Source organism: Rana temporaria, chromosome 2, assembly GCF_905171775.1.
Source record: "Rana temporaria chromosome 2, aRanTem1.1, whole genome shotgun sequence".
NCBI lineage: Eukaryota > Metazoa > Chordata > Amphibia > Anura > Ranidae > Rana > Rana temporaria.
The window spans coordinates 504,182,899-504,207,187 of record NC_053490.1 but is presented as its reverse complement, the minus strand read 5'-3'; the positions used below and the strand labels follow the sequence as shown (position 1 = coordinate 504,207,187).

The 24,289-nt window shown below is 44.8% G+C and overlaps 1 protein-coding gene across 1 annotated transcript in view; it reads right to left on the bottom strand.

Moving 5' to 3' along the window:
* LOC120927901 (interferon alpha/beta receptor 2-like) overlaps nucleotides 1–22,423 on the bottom strand; it is a 62,197-nt gene extending 39,774 nt beyond the window's left edge. Inside the window, exons 1-4 of the mRNA XM_040338891.1 lie at nucleotides 22,305–22,423; nucleotides 14,161–14,287; nucleotides 9,041–9,216; nucleotides 3,508–3,671 (exon numbers count right to left, since the gene is read on the bottom strand). Coding sequence (XP_040194825.1) covers nucleotides 3,508–3,671; nucleotides 9,041–9,216; nucleotides 14,161–14,287; nucleotides 22,305–22,356 — 519 coding nt within the window. The 5' untranslated portion in view covers nucleotides 22,357–22,423. The remainder of the gene's footprint in view (nucleotides 1–3,507; nucleotides 3,672–9,040; nucleotides 9,217–14,160; nucleotides 14,288–22,304) is intronic.
* Between the last annotated feature and the right edge of the window lie 1,866 nt (nucleotides 22,424–24,289).

Below are 24,289 nucleotides of genomic sequence, written 5' to 3'. Positions count from 1 at the left end.
GTGTACGGGGCACCACTGTCAGGGGGGGGGGGGGGGGGGGCCTGTGACAGCACGGTGTTTCATCACCTTAATGCAAAGGATGCATCAAGCAGAAAAAACACGAACCTTTACAACCCCTTTAACCACTTAAAGCGGGGGTTCACCCTAAAAAAAAAAATTCTACCATGCCATCCAGCATACTAGCGCGAGCTACAGTATGCCTTTATTTAATTTTTTTTGCGCCATACTCACAGTTTAATCCCTTAGTTAAGTTTCAGACTAGGCGTTCCTATGCAGAGATGAACATGATTGACGGCTGGCTATGGCGCGCCACGCTTCCCGAAAATAGCCGAAATAGGACTTGGCTCTTCACGACGCCTGCGCAGTCAGCTCCTAGTCTGTGCGCAGGCGCCGTATAGTGCCGTGAAGAGCCGAGTCCTACTCCAGCTATTTTCGGGGAGCGTGACGCGCCATAGCCGGCCGTCAATCATGTTCCCTCTGCATAGGAACGCCCATTCCCCGCGGGGAGTCTGAAACTTAACCAAGGGATTAAACTGTGAGTACGGCGCAAAAAAATAAAATAAAGGCATTCTGTAGCTCACGCTAGTATGCTGGATTTAATGGTAGAAACGTGTTTTTTAGGGTGAACCCCCGCTTTAAGACCGGCACCATTAGGCTTCATTTTCATGGACGTTTTTACAGCTTAAAAACGCCTGTCCATGTTTTTTTTTTTTTTTGAGCTGGAGCTCAAAAACGCCGCGGTAGCGTTTTTTCCCGTTTTTGAGCGTTTTTTAACATATGGCGTTTTTACAGCTCTAACGCTGGAGCTTCAGAACGCACTGGTCCTGGTTTTTTTTTTTGCAGCTTAAAGCGGTGGTTCACCCTGTTTTATAACATGCTGTCTATTCAAATGCTCTGCAAAAATAAACACCAAACACCAGTCCTCCTTACCCGTTTCCTGCTCGATGTTTCGACCTGTCAATCAATATCTCCCGCGGGGAATGGGCGTGTAAGTCCATTCTCCCCCGTCCTGTCACTCCAATTTAGCAACTCCTCCGTCGATGCGCTGTCATGTAATCGCCCGACATCTAACCATGTAGTGTTGACGGCGACGCTCGCCGTCAACACTGCGCATGCGCGGGATCGAGCGGTGAATGCTGGGAGGCCAGCATTCGCCCTATCCTGGAAGAAGACCCTGTCGGCTTCAGTTTGCCCACAGGCAAGATGGAAACGTCCATCGGATCAGGATCAAATATATAATTTATCTAAATACAGCGCATCGGATGGCTTAAAGAGTGGGACACATTGTTAGTGCGGGATTAAGGCTCCATTCACACCTAGGCGTAGGGCGTACAGGCGTTTTTACAGGCGATTTTTACCGACGTTTTTGTCGCGCGTATATGCGCGTTTGCGCGCGTATGCGCGCGTTTTCGCACAGTGGCGTTCAACGTTTTTGTACTTTGTCTTTTTCCATATTAGCCAATAAGAAAAATGATCATCCCTGACATCACTTGTTGCTCTCCTAGGAATTTTTTATTCCTCTTCCTGGGATTTCAGCAACACAGGCGTCAAAACGCTTGTACAAGCGCGTGTTTACGCGCAATACGCGCGTATCAGGCGTTTTACATTGACTTCAATGTAAAAAAAAACGCTCAAATACACGCATATCGCGCGCTAGGAGCGACAAAAAAGGGTCCGGAACTTTTTTGAGCTACAGGCTACAGGCGTTTAGGCGTTCAGATGTGAACCATCCCCATTGCCTTTCATTACTTTTCGTCCCTCTGGCGTTTGTGCGCGTCGCGCTACAGGCGTAAAAACGCCTAGGTGTGAATGGAGCCTAAAGGTAAGACCCGCTGATTAGAGGAAAAAAAAAAACGATATCCCGCGGAACCCCCGCTTTAAAAACGGCTCAGCCATCTACAGCTCAAAAACGTCATGGTGGGCATGAGGCCATAGACTAACATGGAGAGACGTTTTTAAGCTGCAAAAAACGCTCAGAAAAGTGGCTGTAAAAACGTCCATGGAAATGAAGCCTTATGCAGGTAAAGGACCTGGCTCCTTTTTGCGATTTCGGCACTGCATCGCTTTAACTGACAATTGCGCGATCGTGCGACGTGGCTCCCAAACAAAATTGGCATCCTTTTTTTCCCACAAATAGAGATTTCTTTTGGTGGTATTTGATCATCTCTGTGTTTTTTTTTTTTTTTTGCGCTATAAACAAAAATAGAGCGACAATTTTGAAAAAAATTCTACATTTTGTACTTTTTGCTATAATAAATATCCCCAAAAAAGATATAAAAAAAACAAATTTTTTTCCTCAGTTTAGGCCGATACGTATTTTTCTACATATTTTTGGTAAAAAAAAAATCGCAAAAAGCGTTTATTGATTGGTTTGCGCAAAAATTATAGCGTTTACAAAATAGGGGATAGTTTTATGGCATTTTCATAAAAATTTATTTTTTTTACTAGTAATGGCGGCGATCGGCGATTTTTTTTTTTTTGTGACTGTGACATTATGGCGGACACATTGGACACTTTTGACACATTTTTGGGACCATTGTAATTTTCACAGCGAAAAGTACTATAAAAATGCACTGATTACTGTGAAAATTACAATGGCAGTGAAGAGGTTAACCACTAGGGGGGCGCTAAAGGGTTAAGTGTGCCCTAAGGGTGTGATTCTTACTGTAGGGGGGGCGTGGCTGAACGTGTGATGTCCCTGATCGTTGTTCCCTATGACAGGGAACAGATGATCAGTGACAAGCCACAGAGAAGAACGGGGAAGGTTTGTTTACACACACCCCTTCCCCCGTTCTTCAGCTCCTGTGACCCGATCGCTGCACACCGGCGGCGATCGGGTCCCGCGGTCGCGGAGCTTCGGACCCACGTTAGGGGGTCCTTAAGTAGTTAAAAGAAAAAAAGAAAAATGTGCTTGTATCAAAAAGCTGTTATAGTGGAACCTCAGATTGCGAGTAACGCGGTCAATGAGCATTTCGCAATGAGCACTGTACGAGCACTGTATTTGAAAATATCCTAACTCGGTTGTCTCGCAAAAGGAGCAGGATTCAGGCCAAAGCGGTGTGCAGTAGCGCATTTGGCCTGAGGTGGGGGGGGGGCGCCGGAGCCGAGCGTAGCCAAACTGCGCCGATCGCAGATGTTCAAAAATGCTCAGAAAGACACGGAAATACTAAGTTCCCGAGCCTTTCCGAGGTCAGCCGAGTTGTCCTGGGGCCTTTCCGGACGTTTATGAGGCTCTCCTATGCCCCCCCCCCCCAGCTCTGGCCGCATGCGGTATTGCATGCCATTGAAGTCAATGCGGAACAAATTATTTTCATGTCCTTTGTTATGCGAGTACTTTGGATTACGAGTATTCTCCTGGAATGGATTATGCTCGTAATCCGAGGTTCCACTGTATTTATTTTTCCCTAACATATATTTTAAGTAAAAGAGGTTGCAACAGATCTGAATGTGTGGTCATTGATAGCGGTACTGACATTTTTTTATCGGTACAGTGAAGATGATAATTACATTTGTGGAGGACTCTAGATTGATTCTATAATCTATGGCTGGATAGGCTGTCAGGATGGAGTCAAAGCTTTTTTGGTTCCATAAATAAGAGACGGGCAGACTAATAGAGACATTAATACCGCTGCCTGCTGCCACAACATCCACGATTGGAGGACCCACCACAGCTGAAAATAAAAAATAAGATAGATATATGCCTTATGAAAATATCCATTGCAAAGATATCTGAGGTTTAGAACAAAAGATCTCTTAAAGCAGAACTTTACCCATAACAACTTGCTAAAAAATAATGTTCTTTAGCAAGGAACATACAACCACATTAACAATTATGCTACCAAAATTAGTGTGTGCTGTACATTACCTCCAGCACTGCTCCTCTTTCTTCTTGCGGAAGGCTGCCATTTTGCTGAAGCCCAGAGCCCCTGAGTAACAGTGATAACCAGATTCAGGTAGGGGCGCGCATCTTTAAGGCGGCGTAGTGTACCGTATTTACGCTATGCCGCCTTAAGTCAGAGAGGCAAGTACTGTATTCACAAAGTACTTGCCTCCTAAGTTACGGCGGCGTAGCGTAAATGTGGCCGGCGTAAGCGCGCCTAATTCAAATGAGGATGAGGGGGCGTGTTTTATGTTAATGGGGGGTGACCCGACGTGAGGAGCTGAGGAGCTGGGGATTCCACCGCCTGATCCGTGGAGAGACGCCGGTTCGTTTCTGACACTTCAAGGGATTATCTCCCACTATGCCTGTTTAGATTAATCCTGAAAGAGAAAGGTCACAGGCTTTCTGGTAAGCCTTTACTCTCACTGGTGTGGGGCCACTGATGATCGTTTTTTCCTCTCTTCATCTGTGGACTTCTATATTGGATTTTCACAGTTTTTAATTTTTCATCACTTTAATTGGAGGGGGCTAATAACCCCTAACCTCTTCTGTGGACTTTTATCTTTTTTGATTTGCACTTTATGCACTGTATTACTCACTTTATCATTAATTATTATTGTTTATTTGATTTATTCACAATATAGGTTGATTTATATATTTATTTATTGTTTACCTGTTATATAGTGCTATATAGCTCTGCACAGAGTCATAGCACTTTTTTTGTTTTCATAATTTTGCACATTCCATTTAATGTTTTAGTTTAACATTAGTTACACTTATCACCTTGTATATTTATTTATTTATAGGGTATTTTGCAGTCCAGTGCTACACTGTTTTTTCACACACTTGCATGTAGAAGTGAACGCATATGTGAGTAGTGCCCGCATATGAAAGTGGTGTTCAAACCACACATGTGAGGTATTGCCGCGATTGGTAGAGTGAGAGCAATAATTCTAGCCCTAGACCTCCTCTGTAACTCAAAACATGCAACCTGTAGAATTTTTTTAAACGTCGCCTATGGAGATTTTAAAGGGTAAAAGTTTGTCACCATTTTGAAGCGTGACATGTTAGGTATCAATTTACTCGGCGTAACATTATCTTTCACAATATAAAACAATTGGGCTAACTTTACTGTTGACTTATTTGACTTATTTTTTTTATTAAAAAAGTTTAGTTTTTCCCCCAAAAAAAGCGCTTGTAAGACCGCTGCACAAATACAGTGTGACAGAAAGTATTGCAACGACCGCTAATTTATTCTCTAGGGTGTTTTAGAATAAAAATATATATATAGGGGCAGATCCACAAAAGAATTACGCCGGCGTATCTATTGATACGCCGCGTAATTTCAAATTTTGCGCGTCGTATCTTTGTTTTGTATCTACAAAACAAGATACGGCTGCATCTCGGATCGATCCGACAGGCGTACGTCTTAGTACACCATCGGATCTTAGGTGCATTTTTTCGGCGGCCGCTAGGTGGCGTTTCCGTCGAATTCCGCGTTGAGTATGCAAATTAGCTTGTTACGGCGATCCACGAACGTACGTCCGGCCGGCGCATTTTTTTACGTCGTTTGCGTTCGGCTTTTTCCGGCGTATAGTTACCCCTGCTATTATGAGGCGTACTCAATGTTAAGTATGGCCGTCGTTCCCGCGTCGCCTTTTGAATTTTATACGCCGTTTGCGTATGTCGTTCGCGAATAGGGATTTGCGTAAAATGACGTCACCGTTGTAAGTATTGGCTTGTTCCGGTTTAATTTCAAGCATGCGCACTGGGATACCCCCACGGACGGCACATGCGCCGTTAAAAAAAAACGTTGTTTACGTCGGGTCACAACGTATTTACATAAAACACGCCCCCATCACATCCATTTGAATTCCGCGCCCTTACGCCGCCAAAGATACACTACGCCGCCGTAAATTACGGCGCAAATTCTATGAGGATTCGAAAAAAAAAAGTAAAAAAAATCTTAGATACGCTGCGCCCGGCGGAGATATGCACCAAGGTACGTGAATCTGCCCCATAATGTTTGGGGGTTCTAAGGGAAGGAGATGGGCGGGCAATGAAAAACGGGCAGAGAAGCTCCATTAGCATTGCTGGTTGGCTTATCATACCAATGGCCACCACAAGAGGGTGCCAGATTCCAGAAAGAAGCATAGGACCGCAGAAGGTCGCAAAACTGCAGCCTCAATTACCGGCTGGCGCAGCCCGACGCGCCAGGTCACTAATTGTAGTCGCAGTTGTGACCTGGTGCCCGGGGTTTGTCGAGCCCTGGGGTAAGCAGTGCAATATCTGTATTTGTGGATGATGCTAAGCTAAGCAGGGCAATAACTTCTCCGCAGGATGTGGAAACCTTGCAAAAAGATCTGAACAAGTTAATGTGGTGGGCAACTACATGGCAAATTAGGTTTAATGTAGAAAAATATAAAATAATGCATTTGGGTGGAAAAAATATGAATGCAATCTATACACTGGGGGGAGAACCTCGGAGGGAATCTAGGATGGAAAAGGACCTGGGGGTCCTAGTAGATGATAGGCTCAGCAATGGCATGCAATGCCAAGCTGCTGTTCACAAAGCAAACAGAATATTGGCATGCATTAAAAAAGGGGATTAACTCCAGAGATAAAACGATAATTTTTCCGCTCTACAAGACTCTGGTCCGGCCGCACCTGTAGTATGCTGTCCAGTTCTGAGCACCAGTCCTCAGGAAGGATGTACTGGAAATGGAGCGAGTACAAAGAAGGGCAACAAAGCTAATAAAGGGCCTGGAGGATATTTGTTATGAGGAAAGGTTGTGAGCACTGAACTTATTCTCCCTGGAGAGAAGACGCTTGAGAGGGGATATGATTTCAATGTACAGATACCGTACTGGTGACCCCACAATAGGGATAAAACTTTTTTGCGAAAGGGAATTTAACAAGACACGTGACCACTCATTAAAATTTGAGGAAAAGAGGTTTAACCTTAAACTACGTTGAGGGTTTTTCACTGTAATGCCGCGTACACACGATCGGAATTTCTGACAACAAATGTTCGATGTGAGCTTTTGGTCGGATATTCCGACCGTGTGTAGGCTCCATCAGACATTTGCTGTTGGAATTTCAGACAACAAATGTTTGAGAGCTGGTTCTCAATTTTTCCGACAACAAAAGTTCTTGTCGGAAATTCCAATCGGGTGTATCCAATTCCGACGCACAAAAATCCTACGCATGCTCGGAATCAATTGGACGCATGCTCGAAATCATTTGAACTTCATTTTTCTCGGCTCGTTGTAGTGTTGTACGTCACCGCGTTCTTGCCGATCGGAATTTCCGAGCAACATTTGTGCGACCGTATGTATGCAGCACAAGTTTGAGGCAACATTCGTTGGAAAAAAAAACACGGTTTTGTTGTCTGGAAATTCCGATCGTGTGTACGCGGCATATGATTGCTCATCAGTGATAATGAAGACAGACCCTCCCATTCTGAAATCAATTTGAAAAAGTGAAACGCGCCGACTTCTTCAGAACCAAGAAATATAAGAGGCATTAACACAATGAGTTGCCATGCATTAGTACAATGCTTTTCAGTGCATTAATGGTAAGTCGTAAGTCGTTAACGTTTGCTGAATAAAAGGCACCCAAACACAGAAAAAATGATACATGCACCTATTTTCAATGCAGCGCACTGCAATGATGTTCATGTGCATTGTGGTGTGTTGCAGTGCAGGCGTCGACTATTATAACTGTGCGATGGGATGTACCACAATACTCTTATTACCATGCAATGCAGTAACACACACTTTTTACTGCAATACCATACCAAGGTAAAGGAGGTCACAAATTACTAAAATCTGTAATATACTTAGTTTACCTAGAGGAGATGTAGGAGGATGCAGCTAGTAATGTAGGAGGATGTATATAGTAATGTGGTAGGCTGTAGATAGTAATGTAAAAGGATGTAGATAGTAATGTAGGAGGATGTAGATAGTAATGTAGGAGGATGTAGCTAGTAATGTAGGAGGATGTAAATCGTAATGTAGGAGGATGTAGCTAGTAATGTGGGAGGATGTAACTAGTAATGTAGGAGGATGTAGCTAGTAATGTAGGAGGATGTAGATAGTAATGTAGGAGGATGTAGCTAGTATTGTAGGAGGCTGTAGATAGTAATGTAAAAGGATGTAGATAGTAATGTAGGAGGATGTAGATAGTAATGTAGGAGGATGTAGATAGTAATGTAGGAGGATGTAGATACTAATGTAGGAGGATGTAGTTAGTAATGTAGGAGGATGTAAATAGTAAGGTAGGAGGATGTAGCTAGTAATGTGGGAGGATGTAGCAAGTATTGTAGGAGGATGCAGCTAGTAATGTAGGAGGATGTAGCTAGTAATGTAGGAGGATGTAGCTAGTAATGTAGGAGGATGTAGGTAGTAATGTAGGAGGATGTAGCAAGTATTGTAGGAGGATGCAGCTAGTAATGTAGGAGGATGTAGCTAGTAATGTAGGAGGATGTAGCTAGTAATGTAGGAGGATGCAGCTAGTAATGTAGGAGGATGTAGATAGTAATGTAGGAGGATGTAGATAGTAATGTAGGAGGATGTAGATAGTAATGTAGGAGGATGTAGATAGTAATGTAGGAGGATGTAGCTAGTAATGTAGGAGGATGTAGCTAGTAATGTAGGAGGATGTAGCTAGTAATGTAGGAGGATGTAGATAGTAATATAGGAGGATGTAGATAGTAATGTAGGAGGATGTAGCTAGTAATGTAGGAGGATGTAGATAGTAATGTAGGAGGATGTAGAGAGTAATGTAGGAGGATGTAGATAGTAATGTAGGAGGATGTAGCTAGTAATGTGGGAGGATGTAGCTAGTAATGTGGGAAGCTGTAGCTAGTAATGTAGGAGGATGTAGATAGTAATGTGGTAGGCTGTAGATAGTAATGTAGGAGGATGTAGATAGTAATGTAGGAGGATGTAGATAGCAATGTAGAAGGATGTAGCTAGTAATGTAGGAGGATGTAGCTAATAATGTGGGAGGATGTAGCTAGTAATGTAGGAGGATGTAGCTAATAATGTAGGAGGATGTAGATAGTAATGTAGGAGGATGTAGCTAATAATGTATGAGGATGTAGACCATAAAGCACACATGCCATACAGTTAAAGATACCCCCATGAACATACTTACTGTCAGTTAAAGGTTTGAAGTTGGGTGTTGGGGTTGATGGGTCTGACCTCTTTGTAGATGTGAAGCTCTGCACCCGTGCCCTGTAATGCTTCCAGATTCCACTGAACGCCTTGGTGAGGTCACAACGGTGGGTTGCAATATTGGAACAATTTTCAGCGGGGGTAAATGATCTACTGCTATAATAGGCGAGATATCAGAGGAAATGGTTTAGTCATTAAATTAATCTATCTATCTTATCTATCTATCTATCTATCTATCTATCTATCTATCTATCTATCTATCTATCTATCTATCTATCTATCTATCTATCTATCATTATTATTATTATTATACAGGATTTATTTAGCGCCAATAGTTTGCGCAGCGCTTTACAACATCAGGGAAGACAGTACAGTTAAAATACAATACAATACAGGAAGGATCGGAGGGCCCTGCTCGTTAGAGCTTACAGTCTAGAATATCTCTCTATGGGCCAGATTCTCAAAAGAGATACGCCGTCGTATCTCTGAGTCTGCCCATCGTATCTATGCGCCTGATTCATAGAATCAGTTACACATAGATAACCATTAGATCCGACAGGCGTAAGGCTCTTACGCTGTCGGATCTTAAATGCAATTTTTTTTTTCGCCGCTAGGTGTCGCCGACGTCGTTTTCCCGATCGAGTATGCAAATTAGCAAAATACGCGAATTCCCGAACGTACGCCCAACCGACGCAGTGAAGTTACGACAATTACGTAAGATTTGCGACGCGTAAAGTTGCCCCTGGGTATATGAGGTGCAGTCAATGTTAAGTATGGCCGTCGTTCCCGCGTCGAAATTTGAAAATTTACGTTGTTTGCGTAAGTCGTCCGTGAATGGCGCTGGACGCCATTTACGTTAACGTCGAAACCAATGACGTCTTTGCGACGTCATTTAGCGCAATGCGCGTCGGGAAATTTTAGGGACGGCGCATGCGCAGTACGTTCAGGGCGGGAACGCACCTAATTTAAATGATCCACGCCCCCTACCCGGATCATTTGAATTAGGCGGGCTTGTGCCGGAGGATTTACGCTACGCCGCCGCAACTTTACAGGCAAGTGTTTTGTGAATCAAGCACTTGCCCGTAAAACTTGCGGCGGCGTAACGTAAATGAGATACGTTACGCCGCCGCAAAGATGCGGCGATCTACAAGAATCTGCCCCTATCTGTCTGTCTATCTATCTATCTGTCTGTCTGTCTATCTATCTATCTATCTATCTATCTATCTATCTATCTAGGTTCTTAAGACAAGGCCTTGTTCCAGGGGCGGTGTGTCCATAATGGCGAATGGGCGCCGCCCCCTCTCTCCAGCCAGCCCCTATATTTAAAATGGATAGATTCATGCTTTGCATGAATCTATCCATGGCCGCCGCTACCGCCCTCTATTCAGGTGTTCGGACCATTTTTGGGTATTGGGCCGTAGACTAATAGGCTTCCAAATAGGTGGACTTGTGGCGCAGATGCTTAGCGGAATAGAGGAGGAGATGCACAGGAACCATGGAGGATGCAGGAGCCATCGCCTCCCCGTCCCACAGCTCGTCACCGTCACCTGGATTAGGGTAAGTGCTGGTCTGACAGCGGGCGAGCGGGGGGTCACAGGGGCATTATGGGCACAGGCTGCATATGATGGGGGGCACAGAGGCTGCATATGGTGGGCACAGAGACTGCAGATGGTGGGCACAAAAGTTGCATATGATGGGCACAATGGCTGCATATGATGGGCACAGAAGCTGCATATTATGGTCACAGGTACAGGGTCACCATCAAGAATTATGGGGCCCCTTACAAAGCTTCAGGCACGGGCCCCCTGGAACAGAGAACCGGGGGGGGGGGGGTGCTGTCGCCTCAAATTGAGAAGCAGGGAGTGCTGCCGCCGCAAATTGTGGTCGGGGGGCTTTGGGTGCTGACGAAAAAAAAAAGAGGGGGGGGGGGTTGCCCAGGGGACCTTTGGGCCCATTACAAAAAATAAAAAATATTAGGGCTGCGGAAATTAATGATTAATTGTTCGATTAATCGTTAATTTCTTTGATCGACTAAAATTATTTTGATCGACCACGATCCGCGGAGTGAGCTCCGCGGTCTCGCACATAGGACAGACCGCGGCTTCGGCCTAGCTCCGGAAAAGCCGCGGCCATCTTGGTCCACCCGGCGTCAGCCGAGTAGCGGCGCGCTGACGTCATCCTCACCCGCCCGCCTGCTCGTATCATCTTCCCTTTCGCACGTGTCAGCTACTCTGTGGACGGGTCTGCCGCCTGATGTAGGTAAGAGAGGACAACCATCCATATTAAAGCATGGGGGCAGGTGTGTCTCTAAAAGCATGGGGGCAGGTGTGTCTCTAAAAGCATGGGGGCAGGTGTGTCTCTAAAAGCATGGGGGCAGGTGTGTCTCTAAAAGCATGGGGGCAGGTGTGTCTCTAAAAGCATGGGGGCAGGTGTGTCTCTAAAAGCATGGGGGCAGGTGTGTCTCTAAAAGCATGGGGGCAGGTGTGTCTCTAAAAGCATGGGGGCAGATGTGTCTATAAAAGCATGGGGGCAGGTGTGTCTATTAAAGCATGGGGGCAGATGTGTCTCTAAAAGCATGGGGGCAGGTGTGTCTCTAAAAGCATGGGGGCAGGTGTGTCTCTAAAAGCATGGGGGCAGATGTGTCTATAAAAGCATGGGGGCAGGTGTGTCTATTAAAGCATGGGGGCAGATGTGTATATTACAGCATGGGGGCAGATGTGTATATAAAAGCATGGGGGCAGATGCTGTAATATACAAATCTGCCCCCATGCTGTAATACACACATCTGCCCCCATGCTGTACTACACACATCTGTCCCCGTGCTGTAATATACACATCTGTCCCTGTGCTGTAATATACACATCTGCCCCCATGCTGTAATATACACATCTGCCCCTGTGCTGTAATATACACATCTGTCCCCGTGCTGTAATATACACATCTGCCCCCGTGCTGTAATATACACATCTGCCCCTGTGCTGTAATATACACATCTGTCCCCGTGCTGTAATATACACATCTGCCCCCCCACATCTGCTGTAATGTACACATGGGGGCAAATGTGTATATTCTTGCAGCATGGGGGCAGATGTGTATATTCTTGCAGCATGGGGGCAGATGTGTATATTCTTGCAGCATGGGGGCAGATGTGTATATTCTTGCAGCATGGGGGCAGATGTGTATATTCTTGCAGCATGGGGGCAGATGTGTATATTCTTGCAGCATGGGGGCAAATGTGTATATTCTTGCAGTATGGGGGCAAATGTGCATATTCTTGCAGTATGGGGGCAGATGTGTATATTACAGCATGGGGGCAGATGTGTATATTACAGCATGGGGGCAGATGTGTATATTACAGCATGGGGGCAGATGCTGTAATATACACATCTGCCCCCATACTGCAAGAATATACACATCTGCCCCCATGCTGCCCCCACCACATTTACCAGTGGCTAATGCAGAGTTGCCATGCAAGGAGATCAGCTAAAAGTAGTTGTATCTGTATGTGCATTAATTAATCGAAATTAGTCGATTAATCGATTAAAAAACAAAACGATTAATCGAACACAAAAATTTTAATCAGTCACAGCCCTAAAAAATATATATATAAAAAAAGGGGGGTAGCCATCTGGGGCTCCTGGGGACCTCTGGGCCCTTTAATAAAAATAAATATATATTTTTTTTAATAAAAAAAAAGGGGGGGGGGGGGTTGCCATCTGGGGCCCTGGTGACCTCTGGGCCCTTTAATAACAACAAAATAAATAAATAATACAAATATATATATATATATAAAAATGTTTTTTTTTCAAATTTTCTTAGCTGACAGGGGTGGCGCCTGGTGTGGTCTTCTGCTGCTGTAGCCCATCTGCTTCAACGTTCGATGTGTTGTGCATTCAGAGATAGTATTCTGTATACCTTGGGTGTAATGAGTGGTTATTTGAGTTACTGCTGCCTTTCTATCATCTGCCCATTCTCCTCTGAGATGTCTTGAGACTTACCTTCCTTTTTTCTTTTGCTAATGTATTTTTTTGTTTGGTTGAAATAAAGAAATTTATATAAGAAAAAACAAGGCATTTTCCCCAATACAACTGCCGCTCACTGGATATTTTCCCTTCTTCAGACCATTCTCTGTAAACCCGAGAGATGGTTGTGCGTGAAAATCTCAGTAGATCAGTCGTTTTTTAAATACTCAGACCAGCCGTCTGTCACCAACAACCATGCCACGTTCAAAGTCACCTAAATCCCCTTTCTTCCCCATTCTGATACAAGATTTACTTCAGAAAGTCGTCTTCACCACGTCTAGATGCCTAAATGCATTGAGTTGCTGCCATGTGATTGGCTGATTATTTGTGTTACCAAGCAATTGATCAGGTGTACCCAATAAAGAGGCCGGTGAACGTATATATCGACCACAATCTTGCCTGACAGTGCCTCTCTATCTATCTATCTATCTGTCTGTCTGTCTATCTATCTATCTATCTATCTATCTATCTATCTGTCTGACTCTCTATCTCTCTGTCTGTTTATCTATCTATCTATCTATCTATCTATCTATCTATCTATCTATCTGTCTGTCTGTCTGTCTGTCTGTCTGTCTATCTCTCTGTCTGTCTATCTATCTATCTATCTATCTATCTATCTATCTATCTATCTATCTATCTATCTATCTATCTATCTATCTATCTATCTATCTCTCTGTCTATCTATCTCTCTCTCTCTCTGTCTGTCTGTCTATCTATCTATCTATCTATCTATCTATCTATCTATCTATCTATCTATCTATCTATCTATCTCTCTGTCTATCTATCTCTCTCTCTCTCTGTCTGTCTATCCTATCTATCTATCTATCTATCTCTCTGTCTATCTATCTCTCTCTCTGTCTATCTATCTATCTATCTATCTATCTATCTATCTATCTATCTATCTATCTATCTATCTATCTATCTATCTATCTATCTCTCTGTGTATTTATCTATCTATCTATCTATCTATCTATCTATCTATCTATCTATCTATCTATCTATCTATCTATCTATCTATCTATCTATCTATCTATCTATCTATCTATCCAAGTCTACATATAAACAATACCATACATACTAGTTTATCTCATATTCCACATTGTAGAAGATGTCAGATTCCGCGTTCGCTTCCTCCCATGTTAGGATGTGCTTAAAATTTCTTGAAGTGATTTTGAGGTTCCTTGGAGGTAGAAGAATTCCTACAGCTGTGGACATGATAAGAAAACAATTTATGAGGTTTTTAGGAGGCCGGACAGCAGCAGATCTATGCTTGTTGCTACTGAGATGAACATACAGGTGGTTCTCAAAAAAATAGCATATTGTGATAAAGTTCATTATTTTCTGTAATGTACTGATAAACATTAGACTTTCATATATTTTAGATTCATTACACACAACTGAAGTAGTTCAAGCCTTTTATTGTTTTAATATTGATGATTTTGGCATACAGCTCATGAAAACCCCAAATTCCTATCTCAAAAAATTAGCATATCATGAAAAGGTTCTCTAAACGAGCTCTTAACCTAATCATCTGAATCAACTAATTAACTCTAAACACCTGCAAAAGATTCCTGAGGCTTTTAAAAACTCCCAGCCTGGTTCATTACTCCAAACCGCAATCATGGGTAAGACTGCCGACCTGACTGCTGTCCAGAAGGCCATCATTGACACCCTCAAGCAAGAGGGCAAGACACAAAGAAATTTCTGAACGAATAGGCTGTTCCCAGAGTGCTGTATCAAGGCACCTCAGTGGGAAGTCTGTGGGAAGGAAAAAGTGTGGCAGAAAACGCTGCACAACGAGAAGAGGTGACCAGACCCTGAGGAAGATTGTGGAGAAGGACCGATTCCAGACCTTGGGGGACCTGCGGAAGCAGTGGACTGAGTCTGGAGTAGAAACATCCAGAGCCACCGTGTACAGGCGTGTGCAGGAAATGGGCTACAGGTGCCGCATTCCCCAGGTCAAGCCACTTTTGAACCAGAAACAGCGGCAGAAGCGCCTGACCTGGGCTACAGAGAAGCAACACTGGACTGTTGCTCAGTGGTCCAAAGTACTTTTTTCGGATGAAAGCAAATTTTGCATGTCATTCGGTAATCAAGGTGCCAGAGTCTGGAGGAAGACTGGGGAGAGGGAAATGCCAGTGTCAAGTACCCACAGTCAGTGATGGTCTGGGGTGCCATGTCAGCTGCTGGTGTTGGTCCACTGTGTTTTATCAAGGGCAGGGTGAATGCAGCTAGCTATCAGGAGATTTTGGAGCACTTCATGCTTCCATCTGCTGAAAAGCTTTATGGAGATGAAGATTTCATTTTTCAGCACGACCTGGCACCTGCTCACAGTGCCAAAACCACTCGTAAATGGTTTACTGACCATGGTATTATTGTGCTCAATTGGCCTGCCAACTCTCCTGACCTGAACCCCATAGAGAATCTGTGGGATATTGGGAAGAGAAAGTTGAGAGACGCAAGACCCAACACTCTGCATGAGCTTAAGGCCGCTACCGAAGCATCCTGGGCCTCCATAACACCTCAGCAGTGCCACAGGCTGATTGCCTCCATGCCACGCCGCATTGAAGCAGTCATTTCTGCAAAAGGATTCCCGACCAAGTATTGAGTGCATAACTGAACAGAATTATTTGAAGGTTGACTTTTTTTTTATTAAAAACACTTTTCTTTTATTGGTCGGATGAAATATGCTAATTTTTTGAGATAGGAATTTGGGGTTTTCATGAGCTGTATGCCAAAATCATCAATATTAAAACAATAAAAGGCTTGAACTACTTCAGTTGTGTGTAATGAATCTAAAATATATGAAAGTCTAATGTTTATCAGTACATTACAGAAAATAATGAACTTTATCACAATATGCTAATTTTTTGAGAACCACCTGTAAGGCCCTATTCACACTTACAAATGCAGCCATTAGCAATTCAATATGGGAGTAGGGTTGCCACCTGTCCAGGATTCACCCAGAAAGTTTGGGTGTGGAATCATGTGTCCGGGTTTCAGTCTGCCTGAAACCCGGACACATTATTTAGACTGGGCTGTGGGCTACTCACACACAAATCTGTTGCTGTCAGGGAGCTGCGCCGTCTGTCTGGGGGCAGGTTTGTATACCTCCCAACTTTTTGGAGATGGGAATGAGGGACACCTATTAGCAAAAGTATTTAGGCATAGGACACACCCCATGCCACGCCCCTGCCACGCTCCCTTAACCACTTACCGACCGGCTCATGTACATATACGTCGGCAGTTTAAAGATGGATATCTCGGTATAACGGCAGCATCTGCCACAACCGAGATACAGTATCCATCTTTTCAGCAGCCGATCGGGTAAACGATAATGGTGGTCTCTGCGGCGTATTTTCCACAAGATCATCGTTATCAGCAGCGGGAAAGGGCCCCCCTCCCGCCACTCTCCCGCACCCTCCGCTGTTTACCGGAGCCATTGGTGTCATACCTCCCAACTTTTCAAAAATCAACTGCGGGACATTCATTAATTTTGTTGAGGGGGGTGCTACCGCGGGACGGCGATTTTAGATTTTTTTTTTATCTGCCATCAAATTGTTGAGCCGGGGGGGGGGGGGGGGGTTTGGTGCCACCGCGGACGGTGAATTTTCTTTTTTTTACGGACATCAAAGTTGTTGGGGGGGGGGCGCAGGATATTTACGCCAATCTGCCGACATTACAGTTGATAAGGGGTGGGGTGCCGCCGACCACCCGACATATTACAGTAGATAAGCAGGGGGACTGCCGCCGAACGACATTACAGTTGTAATTAGTGGATAAGCGCGGGGGGGGGGGTGCTGGGTTATATCCTCTTACCTCCTCCTCCCGTGCTTCCTCCACTGGCTCCTCGTCCTGTGCGGAAAAATTTCCTCTATCTGCAGGAAAAAAGTGTCTATGCGGGAAAGTCGCGCAGAATCCGTGCGGGTTGCGAGGTATGGCGGTGGTGATCGGGACCTGTCAGTGGATGTGTATGGAGACGAGTGAAGGGAAGATGGCCCCCACCCATCTCCATATCACTGCAGGGCGGAAGCGACGTCAAAGCGCCACTTCCGCCCATACGTCTTGAAGGGACATTTTTTTGTTGTAATTTTTTCAAATGACAATTTTTTTTTTATTGCATTTAAGTCCAAATATGAGATTTGATGTCTTTTTGACCCCAGATCTCATATTTAAGAGGACCTGTCATGCTTTTTTCTATTACAAGAGATGTTTATATTCCTTGTAATAAGAATAAAAGTGACACAATTTTTTTTTTAAAACAGTTTTAAAATCAAAAAAATAAAGTAAAAAAAATAAGAAGCGCCCCGTCCCAACGAGTTCGCGTGCAGAAGCGAACGCCCGCAGCGCCCGCATATGAAAATGGTGTTCAAACCACACATGTGAGGTATCGCCGGGATCATTAGAGCGAGAGCAATAATTCTAGCTCTAGACCCCCTCTGTAGCTCAAAACATGCAACCTGTAGAACTTTTTAAACGTTGCCTATGGAGATTTTTAAGGGTAAAAGTTTGTCACCATTCCACGAGCTGACGCAATTTTGAAGCGTGACATGTTGGGTATCAATTTACTCGGCGTAACATTATCTTTCACAATATAAAAAAAAATTAGGCTAACTTTACTGTTGTCTTATTTTCTAATTCAAAAAAGTGTTTTTTTCCCAAAAAAGTGTGCTTGCAAGACCGCTGTGACAAAAACTGTTTCAATGACCGCCATTTTATTCTCTAGGGCAGTGATGGCGAACCTTGGCACCCCAGATGTTTTGGAACTACATTTCCCATGATGCTCAAGTACATTGAGCGATTAGCTGTGGGCATGGGAAGCCCTATTGAAAGCTTTTTTGCAGGTGTTTGCATGTAATTGCTCATAACCTGATGGGCCCTAGGCGCAGGATTGGCCCTGGAATCTAACGATCATGTGATAGATCCAGGGGGAATTCAGTAATCCGTATTTAATGTAAAGGCACACTTTAAAAAAAAATTAAGAAATTTCAAAATCAGTTTGCAGTAATCAATAGCAAAAATAAAGCAGATGTTAAAATCCGCAGGACTGCTCTACAAAGGAGGAAAAAGATGTAACACATGAAGAAAAAGCAAGCTGTGAATAACAGCAATCCATACAGTATGTCACTCTTTCATCTTACATGAAAAGAAAAGTATTTAAAGGCAATGGTTGAATCTCCAATCTTTTTTTTTTTTAATCTTTATTCTTTTAAGGGAAATTTCCCTTCACTTTCTGTCCTTTAATCTCAATAGGAAGTGAGGGGAAATCACTCTTAGACAGCTGTCACCAGAACAAAGTGGCATACCAGTGTTGCGCCGCATATGGCTTTCATACTTGCCAACTGTCCCGAATTTCCCGGGACATTCCCAGGATTAAGACCCCTTTCTCGTTTTTTTTTCGAATTTCCCGGGAATAGTCCCCGGGAAATTATTTTTTTCTCGCTTTTTTGCTGCCGAGGTCCGCGGCATCTGGTGGCAGGCGACGTGGCAAGTGACACACTCGGGGCTTCCACTATTTAATTTTATATTACAATGTAATTATAGAAATAATGCACTTCAGTCATCCTGACACCATAACAACCATGGTGCCGGGATGATTAACCACTTGACAACTGGGCCTATTTTGGCACTTCCTTTGGCACTCTCCTTCATGTAAAAATCACAATTTTTTTGCTAGAAAATTTATCAGAACCCCCAAACATTATATACAGTTGTATTGAAAATTATTCAACCCCCACTGAAATTGATTGTTTTGGCCAGTTTGACATTGATTTTGATCATCCTGTCATCCTGCTTACAATTAAATCAAAGAGGCACGTGTAGGTCAGACAAATATAACATAACATTTATAATGAAATAACCACAAATGTCTTTTCTGTGCTCACATCATTATCAGTTTTATTCAACCCCCAATTGACATTCAATCTTAGTACTTAGTACAACATCCTTTTACAGTTAGAACAGCTTTTAAACGTGAAGCATAGCTTGACACAAGTGTCTTGCAGCGATCTACGGGTATCTTCGCCCATTCGTCATGGGCAAAAGCCTCCAGTTCAGTCACATTCTTAGGCTTGCGCACTGCAACTGCTTTCTTTAAGTCCCACCAGAGGTTCTCAATCGGATTTAAGTCTGGTGACTGCGATGGCCACTCCAAAATGTTCCAGCCTTTAATCTGCAACCATGCTCTAGTGGACTTGGAGGTATGCTTGGGATCATTGTCCTGTTGAAAGGTCCAACGTCTCCCAAGCCTCAGGTTTGTGACGAACTGCATCACATTGTCATCCAATATCTCCTGGTACTGAAGAGAATTCATGGTACCTTGCACACGCTGAAGCTTCCCTGTACCTACAGAAGTAAAACAGCCCCAAAGCATGATTGACCCCCCGCCATGCTTCACAGTAGGCAAGGTGTTCTTTTCATCATAGGCCTTGTTCTTCCTCCTCCAAACATAGCGTTGATCCATGGGCCCAAACACTTCCTTGCCCTTCCTGTGAGGAGTAATCACCTCTTCTCTTGTCTTCCCGGACCATTCTCTTGACTTCACCATGTTTGTAACCACACCAGTAAATGTCTAGAAGGAGCTGAGGATCACAGTCATTTTAAAGCTGCCTAATTGGTGCTTATTAGGCTTTATTGCTGCTCCTTGACATCCACAGGTGTTTCCAATACCTGATTGAAAACACTTCAATGAACCTCTGTTCTTCAGAGTAGTAGTCTTTAAGGGGTTGAATAATTGTGTAAATGAAGAATTCACAAAAGAAACATTTACTACTGTATTACAAAACCAATTGATGTCATTTTAGTTGCATATGGTTCTTTAAGAAGTCCTTGTAGGATTTAATTCTGAATACAATTACAAATGTACACTAAATTCCCTAAAACCCTTTACAGCATTGGGGGGTTGAATAATTTTGAACACAACTGTATATATATTTTTTTTTAGCAGACACCCTAGGGAATAAAATGGCGGTCATTGCAACTTTTTTTCTTGCACGGTATTTGCGCAATCATTTTTCAAACGCCTTTTTTTAGCGAAAAAAACTGTTTCGTTAATTAAAAATAACAAAACAGTAAAGTTAGCCCAATTTTTTTGTATAATGTGAAAGATGATGTTACGCCGAGTAAATAGATACCTAACATGTCACACTTTAAAATTGCGCACACTCATGGAATGGCGCCAAACTTCAGTACTTAAAAATCTCCATAGGCGACGCTTTACATTTTTTTACAGGTTACTATTTTCGAGTTACAGAGGAGGTCTAGTGCTAGAACTGTTGCACGCGCTCTAACGCACGCGACGATACCTCACATGTGGGGTTTGAACGGCGTTTACATATGTGGGCGGGACTTGCATGCATGTTCTCTTCTGCACGAGAGCTACCGGGACAGGGGCGTTTTAAAAAACAAAATTGTAATTTTATTTTTATTTTACTTCATTTTTTTATTTTTACACTTTTTTTTGATCACTTTTATTCCTATTACAAGGAATGTAAACATCCCTTGTAATAGGAATCACTGTGACAGGTCCTCTTTATGGAGAGATGTGGGGTCAATAAGACCCCACATCTCTCCTCCAGGCTTACAAGCATGAAATTGGTGAAAACAAATTCACCGATCACATGCCGACAGCCACTATTGCGGCTTTGTTTACTTGCGGGTACAGGGCGTGACGTCATAACCATCTGGTCACCATTCATCTCTATGCTTACCTGACAGCGCCGGCCGATTCGCTCTCCGGGCCCCCGATGGCACGGGAGAGCCCGGGGAAGCACTGGATGGCGGCGGGAGGGGGGCGTCCCCTCCCGCCGCCTATAAGAACGATCAAGCGCCGGAACTGCCGATTTGATCATTCTTATAGTGCACAGAATCGGCGGCTGAAGACGGTGATATCTGAAATATGCCTGTAGCTGCCCCCATCATTCAGATATCACCGCACAAGGCCGAGGCCGTTAAAAGACAGCCTCCGGTTGTAAAGTGGTTAAAGCGCTAACACCAGGGGCCGGATTCAGAAAGAAGATACGACGGCGTATCTCCTGATACGCCGTCGTATCTCTGAGTCCGGCCGTTGTATCTATGCGCTTGATTCATAGAATCAGGTTACGCATAGATATGTCTAAGATCCGACAGGTGTAAGTGACTTACACCGTCGGATCTTAGGCTGCAATTCCAGGCCGGCCGCTAGGTGGCGCTTCCATATCTTTTATGCGTCGAATATGCAAATGAGCATTTACGCCGATTCAGAAACGAACGACCGCCCGGCGCTTTTTTTTTACGTCGTTTGCGTTCGGCTTTTTCCGGCGGAAAGTTACCCCTGCTATAGCAGGGGTAAGTGCGGCGTATCCTATGTTAAGTATGGCCGTTGTTCCCGCGCCGAGTTTTGAATTTTTTACGTCGTTTGCGTAAGTCGTTCGCGAATACGGCCGGACGTAATTTACGTTAACGTCGAAACCAATGACGTCCTTGCGACGTCATTTGGAGCAATGCACGCTGGTAAAATTTGCGGACGGCGCATGCGCTGTTTGATCGGCGCGGGGACGCACCTGATTTAAATAGTACACGCCCCCTAGCCGCGGAATTTGAATTCCGCCGGGGGATTTATGATACGCCGCCGCAAGTTTTGAGGTAAGTGCTTTCTGAATTAAGCACTTGCCTCAAAAACTTGCGGCGGCGGATCGTAAATCAGATAGGTTACGCGGATCTAAAGATCCGCTAACCTATCTGAATCCCGCCCCAGGTGTTTGGAGGATCTTTATCTGCTGATAGTTACATTTTCTGGAATACACATTTCTATTGTGGGGTAGGATCTGCTGTCCCTCTTTCTTTCCTTCCTTCTCTATCTTTCTCTCTTTGTTTCTCCCTACATCCCTTGTTCATCTCAGACTCTAACCACACCCCTTTGAGTCACGCCCTTTAAGCCACACCCAACATTTAGCTTAAACTACGCCCATTTTTCACCACGGTGCGCCTTGTGCGCCACAATTTTCTAAGTGTGGGGCTGGTGGGGGGGATGTATAAGCAAGCTTGCAGCCGACGGACCGAGCGACCACCACTGTAAGTACTGTACTGTATATACAGCTTTCTTACACACGTTAGTTAGCATAGGTGTTAGGAGGGGGCGTGTCAGTGTATTAAACACAAGTAAAAAAACTGTTATAATACATCATTCTGAAATCTATCGTTAACATTAAAAAATATAACTGAAAGTGACCCCAAAGCACTGACCTAGCAATGGAAGGTGGCACAGCTGCAACAGACATTGTAGACGGACCATCATTCACATCTGTAACAAAAATCTGTCAGACAAATAAAATGTGATATAAGACAAGAAATACATAAAATATGCAATAAATACAAGATGAAAATGCATATAGAAGTGTCTTCTGTAAGACGTGATCCACGGCCTGAACAGTCTGACCATCTGAGATTCCAGTTTCTACAATGTAGCAATAAAAGCATCTTTGTCTTTGAGTTTGGGACCGGACTTTTTTACAACCCATTGTGGTGGTCTGCAGACGGAGCACTGCTAGACTGACAAGCTATCTGCAGGAATGATGTCAGGACATTTACTGCTTCCCGACCGCCCCATATTAGCAGGGCTGCAGTTAGAAACCACGGGGCCCCATACAAACAACCTGACACAGGGGCCCTATACAGACAACCTAACACGGGCCCTATACAGACAACCTGACACGGGGGCCCAATACAGACAACCTGACACAGGGACCAATACAGGCAACCGTACACGGGCCCCATACAGGCAACCGGACACGGGGGCCCCATACAGGCAACCTGACATGGGGGGCCCCATACAGACAACCTGACATGGGGCCCCATACAGACAACCGGACACAGGCCCCATACAGGCAACCGGACACGGGTCCCCATACAGACAACCTGACACGGGTCCCCATACAGACAAACTGACAAGGCGCCCCATACAGACAACCTGACACGGGGCCCCATACAGACAAACTGACAAGGCGCCCCATACAGGCAACCTGACACGGGGCCCCATACAGACAACCTGACACGGGGCCCCATACAGACAACCTGACACGGGGCCCCATACAGACAACCTGACACGGGGCCCTATACAGACAACCTGACACGGGGCCCCATACAGACAACCTGACACGGGGCCCCATACAGACAACCTGACACGAGCCCCCATACAGAAAACCTGACACGGGGCCCAATACAGACAACCTGACACAGGGACCAATACAGGCAACCGTACACGGGCCCCATACAGACAACCTGACACGGGGCCCCATACAGACAACCTGACACGGGGCCCCATACAGACAACCTGACACAGGGACCAATACAGGCAACCTGACACAGGGCCCCATACAGACAACCTAACACGGGGCCCCATACAGACAACCTGACACGGGGCCCCATACAGACAACCTGACACGGGGCCCCATACAGACAACCTGACACAGGGCCCAATACAGACAACCTGACACAGGGACCAATACAGGCAACCGGACACGGGCCCCATACAGGCAACCGGACACGGGGGCCCCATACAGACAACCTGACATGGGGGGCCCCATACAGACAACCTGACATGGGGCCCCATACAGACAACCTGACACGGGGCCCCATACAGACAAACTGACAAGGCGCCCCATACAGGCAACCTGACACGGGGCCCCATACAGACAACCTGACATGGCGCCCCCAAATTTCTTGTAATAGGAATCAGTGTGACTGGTCCTCTTTATGGAGAGATGTGGGGTCAATAAGACCCCACATCTCTCCTCCAGGCTTACAAGCATGAAATCGGTGGAAAAAAAAATCACTGATCACATGCCGACAGCCGCGATTGCGGCTTTGTTTACTTTCGGGTACCAGGTGTGACGTCATAGCGTCACGCCCGGGCCTCCGACGGTCATAGAGATGACTGGTGACCATCTGGTCACCAGTCATCTCTATGGTTTTCAGGCAGCGCCGACCGATTCACTCTCCGGGCCCCCGATTGAACGGGAGAGCCCAGAGAAGCACCGGATGGCGGTGGGAGGGGGGATGTCCCCTCCCGCTGCCTATAAGAACGATCAAGCGGCGGAACTGCCGCTTTGATCATTTTTATCATGCACAGAATCGGCGGCTGAAGACGGCGATATCTGAATGATGCCTGTAGCTGCAGGCATCATTCAGATATCACCGCACAAATTGGAGCATGTCATATGGTTAAATAA